The following is a 14,039-nucleotide window of genomic DNA, read 5'->3' as shown; positions in this document are numbered from 1 at the left end:
ATACATAAAAAATGTAAAAGAAGTATGTCTTGGGGTCCTTATTGTTTAGTAGAACTATTTGCATCTCAGTTCTTATTTTATAACAATAAAAAGAAAATAAAAGATGATAAAATAAAAGATGATAAACCAGAATAAAAACAATTTATTTCAAAACAAAACATAATTTAGGAAGGGTTACTGGCTAAGCCAGCATAGAATATATATTTTTAAAGGAAGGCTGAAATTTGAGGCCTGGTGTGTCATAGAAATGGAAAGTTATTCCACAGAACAGAAGATGCTACCACACAGAAGATCTTTGACCATGGGAAAAGACAAGAACTTAACCTTATCTCAGTTTGTCCAATAGTCTCTCATCAGTACAGAGTTTAATTAAAGATATTTGGAGGATACCAGTTAGCAGAAATAGATAGCCAGTTTGTTGTAGCAGTTAACCTGATGCCTTAATTCCTGGCTAGAAACCAGGAGTCTGTGAATTCTAGTCCTCACTAGAAGCCAGGTGGGTATCCTTGGGCTGGTCGCTCACTCTCAGCTCTAGGAAGTAGACAATGGCAAACCACTTCTGAACCCTTGCCAAGAACTCTGCAGGGACTTGTCCAGACAATTACCAGGAATCAATACTGACTCCAGAAAAACAAGCAAACAAAAAAATTAGCAGAAGCCTGCTTCACCTATTGGAAAGTATGCTTCACCAGCTGTTGAAAATGCACCAGAACTTCCAAGTGCTAACTTGTTACTTCTGCAATCATAAATACATCATGAATATCCTAGAAGTGCAGAACATGTATCCATGTGAAACCTTCCTGGAGTAATTGGGCAAGAAAAATAGTATTTATGTCAGGCTACCTACTTGTACAATAATCTTCAATAATTGTTAAAACGTATGAGCCACTTCAAAGAAATAGCCCTCAAAGTGCCATGCAAGCATTTTAAAATATATTCATGACTACAAAAATGTGGCAAAAAGGGTAAATCTAAAATCCTTACTAGGGAAATATTAGATATTTTTATTAAGTCAACACAAAATTTATCATACATGAATACATTTTAAGATCTCCATGTAAGGCAGGAAGATTTCATAAAAAAAGGAAGGGGATAAACTCAGTTTCTGGTGATTTCTAAAATATAGTGTTCCACTTAAAACTATTCATTTAGCAATCATTCAAAATTACAACCGCACTGAAAAAAGTTACCTATGACCAATCCTCACACTTATGACCAGCGCAGCTTTCCCCACAATCATGTGATCAAAATTTGCCCACTTAGCTACCAGTATGTCTTTACAATGGTTGCAGTGTCTCCGGAACATGTGATCACCATTTGCGAGGTTCCCAGCCCACTTCTGACAAGCAAGGTCTAGGACAGAAGCTGGATTTGCTTAATAACCACATGATTCACTTAACAACTGAAGTGATTTGCTTAACTGTGGCAGAAAAGGTCATAAAACCCAATGCAACTCATTTAACAGCCACCTTGTTTAACAATGGAAATTCTGATCCTAATTGTGATCATAAGTCAAGGACTACCTGTATATCTGAACCAGTTTGGCCTCGTGCGTAAGGTATTGAGCAATGCCTGTGGATTGCCAGTTTTATAAAAGACAAATCTTAGGGTTAATCTACTCTTAGCTATGCTGCCTGTTATCCCCAGGGGATATCCTTGCCCACCTCCTGGCTGTGGTCTCAGCTTCAAACTGGACATGTGACATAGATACGCCACAAGAAATATCCTAATGAACCATGTTCCTGATTATCCCATTTTATCTAAATTGTCTTGAATGTCACAAAGAAGGCAGTCTGCCATCTGGTGGTGAGGAAAGAATCATGCAGACTACAATGTGTTCTAGAATCTAGATCAGAGGTCCCCAACCTTTTGGGCACCAGGGACCGGTTCCTTGGAGAGAGGTTTTTCCACAGACCGGAGGGGACATGGTTTTGTGTGCTGCCTGCATCCCGTGGATGGGACTTTGCTTGTTTGTGCGGACCAGTTGCTGGCATGCCGCGGCCCGGTACTGGTCCACCGACCAGGGGTTGGGGACCCCTGTATTTAGATTGCATGCAGACTTCTATTTGGCAAAATGAATTTGCTGAAGATGGGAGGAGTAAAAAAAAAAGACTTTACCTATGTCCAATTCCTTTTAATATTTTTGTTTGCATCTTGCCCTTCCCAGTCATGTAAGCTGGCTAGCCCCTGTGTAGGCAAGTCCACCAGTGTTTACCTTCTCCTTCTATGGAGCATTAATTAGCACATTTGCAATTTGCGGTTTTAAAATTCATGACCATATCTTCCTGACATGTATCTGCCTGATTTGCTTTATGTTATGCATGTCTAATTTTCTATACCAAGATTCAACACAATTTCTCCCTTTACTCTGCTTTGCTAACTTCACAAACCCAGCAGTTTTGCTGTTTTATCAGAGGTTCCACAAATCTCTAGAGCAGTGATGGCGAACCTTTTAGAGACCAAGTGCCCAAACTGCAACCCAAAACCCACTTATGCATCGTCGGGTGCCGAGTGGGTGTGGCCCATTGGCTGGGCGTGGCCCATTGGCTGGGCGTGACTGCGGTGGTAACGGCAGACTGGGTGGGACTAAAAAGTTCAATCAATCAATTCCAACTTTGCAAGATCTTTTTTTTTCCCCGCGAAAAGTTGAAATTGACTGATTGATTGAACCTTTTTTTTTTTTTTGCACACGGCAGCAGAGGCCTAAAGCGAAAAAGTTTTATAAAACCCAGCTGAAGGCCTAGGACTGGGGCGACGGCACGTGTGCCCACAGAGAGGGCTCTGAGTGCCGTCTCTGGCATCCGTGCCATAGGTTCGCCACCACTGCTCTAGAGAATCCATTCTGAAAAACCCAGACTCCAATATTTTTCTTTTAAACAACAGAGGGTCACCCTCTCTTATTATAGCCTCTCTAGTCCCTTGAAAACTTAATTGCTTTTTTTAAACTTTTTTTTTAAACCAACAAAACAAAACATAACACACATACACACACAGTGTATACTCCTTTTTTTACAGCAATTTCATAACGGTAATCTTCTATTATTTACATTTTTCCCCCTTATTCTTCTTTAGATATATTTGTCCTTGTTGTCCCATTGTTTCTTATTTGCGTTTTTCTTCTTCATACTATACTTCATACTAAGAATTATACATATTATTATTACTATACATTATTATACACACATTTTCCACTTTTGACCTTTCCACATTTATTCTCCTCTATTATTTCTAGTACTCCAACCAGTCATACCACTTGTTCCATATTAGATAGTACTCTGTGTCTTCCTTTTCTTTTATCTCTTTTGTTAATTTGTCCATCTCAGCACAGTCCAGGGTTTTTCTTATCACTTCTTTCTCTGATGGTATGTTCTCATTTTTCCAGAACTGTGCATATGCTATTGCTTTTATTTGCTATGAGGATCTGTTCTTTGCAGATTCACGATCAAGAAATCATCATGATCCACATAGATTAAAGGAACAAGATTAAAAATACAGCAAGAATTATTCAGTTAGTCAGAAAAAAGGTTTCTTCTGTCACCTAAACAGAGAGATTCACTTAGTAATTAACCATACAGTAGACCAGTTGCAAAATAGGCCCAAGGATAGCATGTGCTTTTATTTAGCTTTCTCCATTTGCCCTAATGATCAAAACTAATGCATAGCCAACAGACTACACAGTCTTCAACAGCAGTTACAAACATCCCTATAGGATATAGAAGCTTTGCCCCATAGGGAGAGTAGCAATCTGTTCAAAATGACTCCATCACTCTGAGATGAGTTTTTCTTATCTTCCACCTTTCAAATGCGCTGGGCTTCATGGTCAATGGCTGGAAAGGCTGGTATTGTGAAAGGTGTAAGCAACCCACTAGGCTGGGGGTGGTCTGCAACAGAAGGTCTTGCTACCTGCAGTGCCCCTTTGCTCTTGTCTCAACTCCTTCTAGGGAAAGACCTGATAGGCTCTCTGCTTGGGTGGCCAATATTGCTCTGGCCTGGGTTTTCTGTTGCTGTTGCTATTGTTGTTTTAAATATCTGTTGCCAGAAAGGGCATGGTTTAAGTGGAACATTTATGTTATGTTTTGTTTAAAAGCAAAATAGATTCGCTAAGTCCATTGGAGATTTAACAGGCATTTTAACACAGAAATCAGCTGAAATTATATTACTGAATTTGTGGTTGAATTTTGAGTGGGATTCAGACTGGCTTGTAGCTGGGGCATTAAGGGCTGATCTGCATAATTGACTTACTCCAGAATGATGATGGACTGCCAATCACTTTTTGAGGTTATGAGCACACAAGATCATCCTACGATTCTAATTGACAAGGAAAATAACTTTCCCTTTTCTTTTTGCTTGTTTAGTTATTCAACCCATCTGCTAGGCTTCCTTTCTTTGTAGGCAAATCCCTCCCTTCCAGTTGATCACTGTGCATGGTCCTCCATGGCTATTTTACCAATAAAAAAAACTGAACTTCCTTTTTTTCTGTTAAGATAGAAGAGTAGAACAATGGAATATGGACCTTCCCCCCCCCCTCCAATGAAATTACTGAGAGTTGTGCTGCTCTTCCCTTTGGGTCCAGGTGGCATTTAAAAAATTGGTTTAGAGTTAAGGTATCTAAAATCTATGGTGTTTTCTTTTTCCTTTTTCCCCTCCTGGAGGGCTAAAGAAGCAGAGAAATACACTAATTAGAACATTAAACTATGCAATTCTGTTCTCTTTTGTATTTATTCTGTTCCATTTGCCTTTCCATTTTCCAATTTCAAAGTTGCTTCCAAAGTTAGATCAGGGCAAGCTGTTGTAGAGTCAGGGAATAATATTGCAGACAGAGTTTTCCAGCAATTGCAGACGTAGGGTGAGCTAAGATCATGAACTTTGATATGATTAAAAATATTAACCAATGCACAATTAATGAATGCACAAATGACTTAACTGTCATGGGTGAAACTTTGGCAGCTATAAATCAGCCTTATGTCTTTGGTAGGATGTGTCTTTTTCACTGGAAGAAAAAATGTCTCATGTGGCTGTAACATACCACATAGTAGCAACATTTAAGAATGGGATGAGAGGCCAGTTTGCACTCTCTATAATTAGAGTCTTGGAAATGCTTACAGGACATAACTGGAATATCCATATCTTAAACTTCTTCTATAATTCCATCTCATTGACCAAGTGATAGCTTTCCACTACATGTGCAAATAATCTCTTAATAAGCACATTCTTAATCTTAAACAGTACAGAGTAAATGCAACGATTTTCCCTGATAGTTTTTATTGCCCTATTGTTTTGTACCAGATCATAAAATCAAAAGAAGCAAAAGACAGGCTTAAGCTTAACATGTGAGAATGAAACAGCTTACCAGATGATTATATTAATGCCATAGTAATGGACTACATCCCAAATGGTGATCTCTATATATTTTAGAACACTTCTTTCAATTTAATGTGCTGGATTATAATTTTTAGCACTTCTGCATAACACAGACAGAGTAGAAGTTGACAAAGCATATAGTCAGCAATTTACTAAGTTGCCACTTACTTCAGTACACTACTTGTTAAACTTGTCATTTTACCATCTTGGTTTTGGTAAGAAGTTTATTACATATCTACCATGGATGAAAAAACTGGGAACTGAGGGGATAATATAATTTCTTTCTAGGACATTACAGCCACCCAGGCCTTATATCAGGCTGACATAATTAATGGGAGGAATAGAGCCAATTGTTTGGTGCTGTTGATATATGCCAGAAGGTGTGGATGAAGTTGATGCAATGACATCACTGGAAGATCTGAAAGACCAAATTAGGGACAGATTGTCATGCAGAAAACCTATCTATGTTGTCACTAAGAGTCAACAACAACTTGATGGCACATAATCAATATGCATATATCAAGTACAATAGGCTAGATCCAGACTAAAAACAATAAACTTGATTACAAGTATAGCCCTCCTGAAATCAACAAGGCTTAACTGAAATTAATATTAATTTAATGACTCTAAGAATATTTCCACACTATTATTCTTCCACTTCCTGATTTTGCAAAAAAATCCATTCTACAAACCTGCCAACTTCAAAATGCCAAAGATGAGAAGCAAAGATCACTGACCCACCCAGAGCTGCCAGAAGTTCTCCACTAACAAAAATCCCCTCAAGGAGAAATAAATTGCCTCATACACACCTATATTCTTATTATTTGTTCTTGTCTGATGGTATGTAAAATAAAAACCAGATAAAACCCAAACTCTGGGCATGGTGAGGCAGGAGTTCTGATGAAGGGGAAATAATCATCCACAGGTTCAAATGAGCCAAGGTATTATCAAATAAAAAAGTATTTTCAGATGCCCATAGCTGAGCCAGAAACAAATTAATTCAGCTTCTAAACTGGGCAATATAATGAGCTCAGAGGTCTAGAGCTATTCTTAAATTAATGCAGAGCTCTCACTTAGAAATAACATCCATGCCAGGAATACAATACTGCTGCAGGAAGCTAAGAAACAGCTATTATTTATTCTTAAATGCCTTTGAGATCAGGTGATTTTAACAGAATATTTGACTTCCAACCTTTGGTTTTTCAATTTTGAGAAAAGAATATAGGCATTATCATGGAGGCGACATTGAGCCTTTTCCCAACACACATTTAAAATACTACCCACCCATCCTGGAACCAGAAGAAAATGTACTGCTGTCAGCATTTTGAGGTAAATAGACAGGAAACCCGTAGAATTTTCAGGGATGCTTTTTATTGCTCTAGGATATAATAGCAATATCTTGAAACTAAGCCAGTCAGAATTTTTGTCTACTATATCTTATACCAAACAAAATCAAGGCAGGATTATTCTTTCTAAACGTTCTCCTCCCAATGGTTCATCTACCCTTTCCTCATTCTCCTCACCTCCAGCATGTGCAGGTAAAGGGTTTTGAAAAAAAGCATCAAATTTGCAACTAAAGCCACTCTTAAAAACAATAAAAACCTCCCCAAGTTCAACAGGATACTTTTTCATAAGTGTGGCATCTTGAGCCTGCCCAGGAGGTGATCTGCAATTTCTGCCAGGTGGCAGGAAAGTCTGATTTGAAAAAGGTAGATTCTCTGTCTCTCCTTGAAAGACAATGATCCTGGAGGGAGATGCCCAGGGACCAGAAGGGAAGGTTGTCCCCACACCAGCCTGAAATGGCCAATAGGTGCCAGGACAATTCATCCCCTTTGGCTACCTGACTGAATCACCGATAACAAAACACATGATATTTTGCACACTTTTATCTAGCAAGATGCCTAGTGTTACAAATTTACAAATTTATCATGGATATCTCCTTTAATGCTGACTACCCTTCCCAACTAAAATAATGGGAATTTACTAGACCTCAAAGCAATGTCCCACTCTTTAGCACTATTTTTCCTTCTTAATAATACATCTAAGCCTTCATAACCTCCACTAGCAATCCTAGAAAATAAAAATGTTAAGTAGTTGCAGCCCGTGCTTAATTTGGAAGTGTACTTGACTGCTCAGAGTAAGGAAAAGCTGATCTGAGAGCATCTTAAGGTCTAGAGAGATCAGCAGGAATATTCTCACTAGTCAGCATAAGTTTCTATCATGTGCTATCAAATTCTCAAATGCCCCAAAAGTTGAAGTTCTTGGATTAAGTGAGTAGGATGAACCTTAGGAACAATGACATTGTTGGCATTTGGATGTCTTCTGTTTCTTCAATCTGCTACAACTCCGCTGCAGATAGATACAAGTTCTGCTTGAGGTTTTGCATCTCTCCCCCTTCTGAAGAAGGCATGCTGTCTGCCTTGTCTTTCCTCACACTGAGTTGATATGTACTCACGGTAATTCTTTGTTAGCAGGGTATAAAGAAATGGGTTGATGCAACTGTTGCTATAAGTCAAGCAGGTAACACCAAAGTTGAGGTAAGCCTGAGCAGTAGAACCAATCTCCAAGTCCATTGACCAGTACAATTTGGCTAACTGCCAGGCCCAGAATGGTACAAAGCAAGCCCAATAGGCCACAATGATGCTGAAAATCCTGGAGAACAGCTTCTGTTTCAACATTCGGCCCGTCACCTGAGTCTGCATAGTTTTTGTAGAAATCCAATAGCTCCATGCAAGACGTGAGTACAGTATGGCTAGGACAAGGCCAGGTGTTAGGATGCTAGTGCCAAAGAGAATTGTGAGGTAAACTCGGAAGGCATCAGGTGTCCATGTGGGAAAGCAAATATGTTTATGGCTTCCACCTTCCCGCTGCTGGATCATGACCATCATTGGTATTGTAAGTAACAATGACAGAAGCCACACAGCAATGCTGGCAACCTTATGATAACTGTTCCCAGCAATCCTAGCCTTTAGTGGTCTGGTCACTGCCCAATAACGTTCCAAGCTCATGGCCGTCAGCAGAAAGATGCTGGCGTGCATTGTGAGCAAGTCCAAGCTAAGTAAAAATCTGCATCCTGCATCTCCAAAGAACCAGTCCTGGGCAAAATATGTACAAACCACGAAGGGGATGGTGGAAAGGTAGAGTAAATCTGCCAATGCCAAGTTAATAACGTACACACACAAACAGCTTGCTGAACGAATTGCCATGCTGCCAAACGCCACCACCAGTGTATAGATATTCCCTGTCATCCCAACGAGGCACATCAGGAGGAGGATTGCTCCCAAAACTCCTGTGAGAGAACTCTGCTCCTTAAAGTCAATGTCTTCATCTGAGAAATTGCCCCAGAATGATTCTTCAATGAGTTCTGCCATTACTGGGTAGCCAAAAGGCACTCCAATGCTACAGAAAACTACCATAGACACATTTTGTGCCTCACGTGTGTGGCAATTAAGATCAATAATGAAGGATGGGAATGCTGATGGGGAAAAAATACAAAATAGGTTGGTTATGAGAAAAAGAACTTATTCTTCATAAGGAATGATGGCAATGTCTTCTTTGCGTGTCATGCTCAGCAATGCTTCTTACCATTCCTTAGAGAAAGACCATGACTGTAAGAAGTACATCCATTGCATTTTATGAATTAAACAGCATGATTTCTTCTTCTTTTTGTTTTCAGCCTCCAAAGATTGTGTCCTCTGTGCATCTGTGGGTCTCAACTTCTCTCTCTATTCCAGTATTTATCTACTAGCCCATTAGTGCAAATCAATCTTCTTGAAGCAATCCAACTGATTTCTTCCTCACCTCTTCTGCTGTCCAACTGTGCCCTACTCAAAAATAACATTCCCCTTTACGGTGGATGAATGTGTCTGACTCATCACTTCACACTCAGATGCTAACATTCTCAGCAATAACTACTGGACTGTTAGCTAATGAAGAATGGCACTGTGTATTTAAACCACCATGTCTTCCCACCCATCTAACTCCCATTTTCTTCCTTCAGCTTTGTGAATCTAAGGAAGTCTACATAAGCTTGAAAAAGTCTCCTTCAAACTAATGTCAATTCTTGATGATTCCAAAAGTACACTCATGAAGCTTTCTTTTCAGCATACCATTGGACTTTTTGTTTTAATTTTCTAGTCCCTGATATTTCTTTGTAACCTCCCATCCCACTAATAAGTCTGATTCTTGTCAGCTTAGCTTTTGAAGGAAGATGCTGTCATCTAATAAGAAAAACAGGCATGACAGGTTAGAGATAATTAAAATGTATTGGGAAAAGATACCATTGATCCTCCATTCAATTGGTTTAATTATGAAAAAAAATTAATTAAGGATTGTTGTTTTTCATTTCTCTGATTCACTTTCATTTCTGTTGGATTGAAAAATAATAGAAAAATATTTCAAAGATTGCCCACATGGGTGAAAATGTGCAAGAGAAAGAGTAATAGAGGATGGAATAAACAAATGGATCCATCAATAGTTCATATTAACAGAAACAGCAGCACATGTGATTTTTTTTTAAAAGAATTGGGAACCCAGCAGGATATGCATCTTTTATGGCTCATCAAAACTGTCTTGTTTGTTCAGTTTGCTTGAATGTGGATAGAATTGATGCAATGAGGCAGACAACCTTTTCAGGGGTGTCCGCAGGCTATGATAAAAAAAAAATCAAGATGAAATCAAGGTTCCATCTCTATTTTATGCATGTACAACACATAAAAAACAGGCAAAATTTTGATTACACCATCACAGCTGCTATACTGGCTTTTTTTTAACCATGTCTTGTGGACGCTTCTCGCTCTTTACAATCATTTCCATTTGGGTGTTAGTTTTATTCAAAGGATGAAAGAGACTTGCTCCAATGATACAGTGATATATAGCAACGGGAGGTTGAGGCACGTTTAAAGATAAAAATGGATGCATTGACCCATTCATTTTAAATTTCAGGTTTTTGAAAAAAAAACATTAAAAAGTATACTGCCAAAATCAGCCATTTGGTCATCAAACTTTAATGAAACAGTTCTGAGGTTCTTTAACAAACCATAGTGAGGAACAAAGGATGCTGTGTAGTCTAAATATGTCTTGCCGCCTCTGATTAGGGCATTGTAGAAAAGCTAGAATTTTCATATCATTTGGGTAGGAAGCCAATAAAGTTATAGGCAGCAGAAAATTGGCTGGCTCTCACATTGGTATTGCTGGGGAAAGTGAAAAGAATGCAATTGAAAGAATGAACAAGACAATATAAAGTAGCATTTTGTACACCTCAGCCTTTAAAAGGAGCTTGCCAATCGTCTACAGGCAGCTTTAAGAGACAGGTCCATAGCCCTTTCCTCCCCACTTTCCTTTGAAGAAAATTTCAGAGCACAAGCACACCAAAGATGGCAACCTATCATATGGACCTGAGTAAGTAGAAAAATGGGAAAGAATGGTAGGCCTGGAATCAGAATAATCACAGAATGACAGGCAAGTGGATACTGACACAACCATCATCCTAGTGGCCCTTCACATTCCTGCCAATGTCTGCAAAGCCCACCAGCCAATCAGAAGCAAGCAATAGTAGTACGAAAATGGGAATGTGCATATTTTGATCAATGCAAATAAACTGTTCAATTTATTGAAGGGCACTGCAGTAGCATCCATCAGCTGCTTTACATCAGTCTTTGTGCTGCTTATTTCTATACCAAGTGTAGTTCAGGGTCAAAATAACAGAGGACTTTGAGGGACAGATGTCCAGCAGTATTTTGGCAGAGGGCGGTACAAATGGATTTTATTTCTTTCAACGTTTCTTCCTGTTCTGAGAGAATGCATAGGCTGCTTTGACTCCAGAAAGTCTTTTCTTCTGTGTTATCCAAAAACTGTAGACCAAGATAACAGCAGCAACTCACTCTTCCCCAGAGATGTTAATGTTTGATCCTAAAATTAGCTTCAACTGTAAAAAAAAAAAAAAAAAAGTGAAAATCTATTATATTATAAATCTACTATGGCAAAAATAAACAGCCATAGGCAAAGGGGGGATAATTCTGCAACGCTATATTTACACTGATTTTATTGTTGGCCATATGACATAATTTATTTTAAAATTACTTTTTTAGTCCTGATGGTTGACAAGCTAGAAGGGTTGCGGGCACTGCCTAGTGGCAGCAAGAGATATCAGCTGCATTTTACTACCCAACAGCATATAGCCATGCTGGCCACATGACCAGTGAAGCATCTTTAGACAATGCTAGCCCCCCTTAGTTAAGAAATGAAGGTGAGCACCACCCCCTAAAGTTGGACACAACTGGACAGGGAAAAGCTTTACCTTTACCTTAAAGGTCCTCTTGCCTTGTGACTAGTGAAAGCATAATCATTTCAGCAGTGTAAGTAATGTGACATGCTTGTGTTATGTTGGGAAAAAATAAAGGATATAGAACAGGACATCGCTTGTTCAACTCTCATACCTGCCCAATCTACCTAGATGACCTTCCTGTTCTTATAGGTCAGTGCAGAGTTTCTCAATCTCAGCAACTTTAAGATGCATGAACTTCAACTCACAAAATTCTGCAGACAGCATGCTGGCTAGGAAATTCTGGGAACTGAAGTCCATACATCTTAAAGTTGCTGAGGTTGAGAAACGCTGGGAGTGTTTCAGAACACATTTGGAGTGTTCAGAACATGTAGAGGGCAATCTTGCAACAGTCACGAACTAGCTTCCATGGGGGACAGAACTAGTTACAAAACATTAGTTTAACAATTAGTTTTACCTACCATCTTCTCCCTACTCTGATTGTTTACCTTGGTCCTTGTTCTGGGTACATTGGCATACTCACAAACAAGCCACTGAACTGTAGTCTCCCATTAAGCTTACAAGGTCCATTTGATCCCTACAGTATTTTTAGAGGTTGCCACTTTACCATAGAGCCAGATTGGTGTAGTAGTTAGGGTATCAGGCTGGAAACTGAGAGATTGTGAGTTCTAGTTGTGCCTTAAGCAAAATGCTATCTGGGTGACCTTGGGCCAGTCTCTCTTAGTCCTAGGAAGAAGGCAATGGAAAACCACTTCCAAAATCTTACCAAGAAAACTGCATGTTGTCAAGGCAGTCAGCAGAAGTCAACGTTAACTCAAGGCAAGTGGAGACACATATGCACAAAGATACACAGAGTTTTCAATGTAGCTTGCCACTCCTTACTGCTTAATTTATTTATTTTAATTTATCAAGTCAGGAGGGGAGGAACACCAAGAGAAAAATCAGCAACCCCTTTAGGGCGACGCCCTGTCTACAATCTCTCATGGTTGAATAGAATGAAAATATCCTCTTGGAACTTACTTGCATACTCCTGGGGCGTCATGGGCTGCTTTATCACATGGCTAAAGACAGCTTTCCATTCCTCCTGATCTTTCTCCGTCTCACAGGTGAAGATGTAGTTGCGGTCAGGAGTTACAATAATGATGCCATGTTTCCAGGTGAACCTACCCTGCATGTCATGTGGCAATCCTTTTATGACTTTATATCCTTGTTCCTCATTACCCAGGAAAACTTCACCTTTAGCAAAAGCATCCTGCATGGGATAAGAAAAAAAAATACATCTGTCTAAAAACCATTTTGGGATTCTAGACTATAGTTATAACTTATAACAGAATGCTGTCAAGATGCTCTGGTTGTTTCCCCTGAGAAGGAAGAAATTTTCCAATACTTTAGCTACGTACAACACCCTAACCTTAGAAAGAGGAGCAGCAGCTGGTAGAACTGAAATTTGACATAGATGGTTTTTGGGGGGCTACAGAACTGAGTTCAAAAACCAATAGCCCTATTTTTATTTCAAGCAACAAAATGACCATGTTTCTGTTGGACAAATATTTACTTAAATACCTGAGCAAATGAGGAAGCTGAGAGAAAAGGCAAAATCAATTACTGGCTTACCAAAGGATCTTTGAAGTACATCAGCCTTCGGTGATCCAGACTGAACCAGCGCTTCTTGAAACACTCCTTTTGCTGTGAAAACCAACCACAGACATTTATAAGAGAAGAGAGCCCTCACCTGGTCATTCTTTGGAAGCAGCATTAAAAACAACTTCAATTCCTAACCAATGCTATAGAGTCAACTATTAGAGTGGACATTTTGGGTTTATTTGTTTCCTTTGTTGCTGTTTTCACATTTACCAGTCAATCTTTCCAAGGACATTACAATAAAAAATTTCACATATAATACTAAGCCGGACTGGACTTTGTGACTTAAAATAACCACAGTGTACTGTTTAGTGTGTTTTATGTCAACACAGGGAGATGCAATTTAATCAATAAATCAAATTCATTTTTAATTCTGGACCAGCCATTTTTTGAGTTTAGATCTTATAATGCTTTTGAACTTTGATATTAGAGAAGACTCCAGAGAATACCTTCAATACTTCTTGGCTGGCCAGTAAACAAACCAATGGTTTAATGAACAAATCAACTCAAAGTTCTCACTCATGGCAGAAATGATGAGGCTCAAATTATCCTACTTTGGACATATCTGCAAAGATCTAGTTCTCTGTGGGAGGCTCAGATGCTGGGTAAAGTGGAATGAAAAAGAAGAGGATGACCAGCAGCAAGGTGGATAGACTCGGTTACAGTAGCAGTAAGTGCACCATTGGAAGAGCTGAAGGTTCAGTTTAGAGAAAAATCATGATGGAGAAAATCTAAGAGTCAACAACAACTTGAT

At 39.1% G+C, this 14,039-nt stretch overlaps 2 protein-coding genes across 2 annotated transcripts in view; both read right to left on the bottom strand.

Moving 5' to 3' along the window:
• Window positions 1-7,691: 7,691 nt before the first annotated feature.
• Window positions 7,692-8,732, bottom strand: LOC107288649 (urotensin-2 receptor-like). The gene has a single exon (XM_015817289.2). The coding sequence runs from the start codon at window positions 8,730-8,732 to the stop codon at window positions 7,692-7,694; it is 1,041 nt and encodes a 346-aa protein (XP_015672775.2).
• Window positions 8,733-9,885: 1,153 nt separating this feature from the next.
• LOC107288632 (arf-GAP with dual PH domain-containing protein 1) overlaps window positions 9,886-14,039 on the bottom strand; it is a 13,071-nt gene continuing 8,917 nt past the window's right edge. Inside the window, exons 9-11 of the mRNA XM_015817272.1 lie at window positions 13,259-13,330; window positions 12,665-12,896; window positions 9,886-11,287 (exon numbers count right to left, since the gene is read on the bottom strand). Coding sequence (XP_015672758.1) covers window positions 11,259-11,287; window positions 12,665-12,896; window positions 13,259-13,330 — 333 coding nt within the window. The 3' untranslated portion in view covers window positions 9,886-11,258. The remainder of the gene's footprint in view (window positions 11,288-12,664; window positions 12,897-13,258; window positions 13,331-14,039) is intronic.

This window comes from Protobothrops mucrosquamatus, unplaced genomic scaffold (assembly GCF_001527695.2).
Source record: "Protobothrops mucrosquamatus isolate PMUCROS unplaced genomic scaffold, P.Mucros_1.0 scaffold569, whole genome shotgun sequence".
Lineage (NCBI taxonomy): Eukaryota > Metazoa > Chordata > Lepidosauria > Squamata > Viperidae > Protobothrops > Protobothrops mucrosquamatus.
Note: the sequence above shows the minus strand (reverse complement) of the source record. Positions and strands in the feature narration are given on the sequence as shown.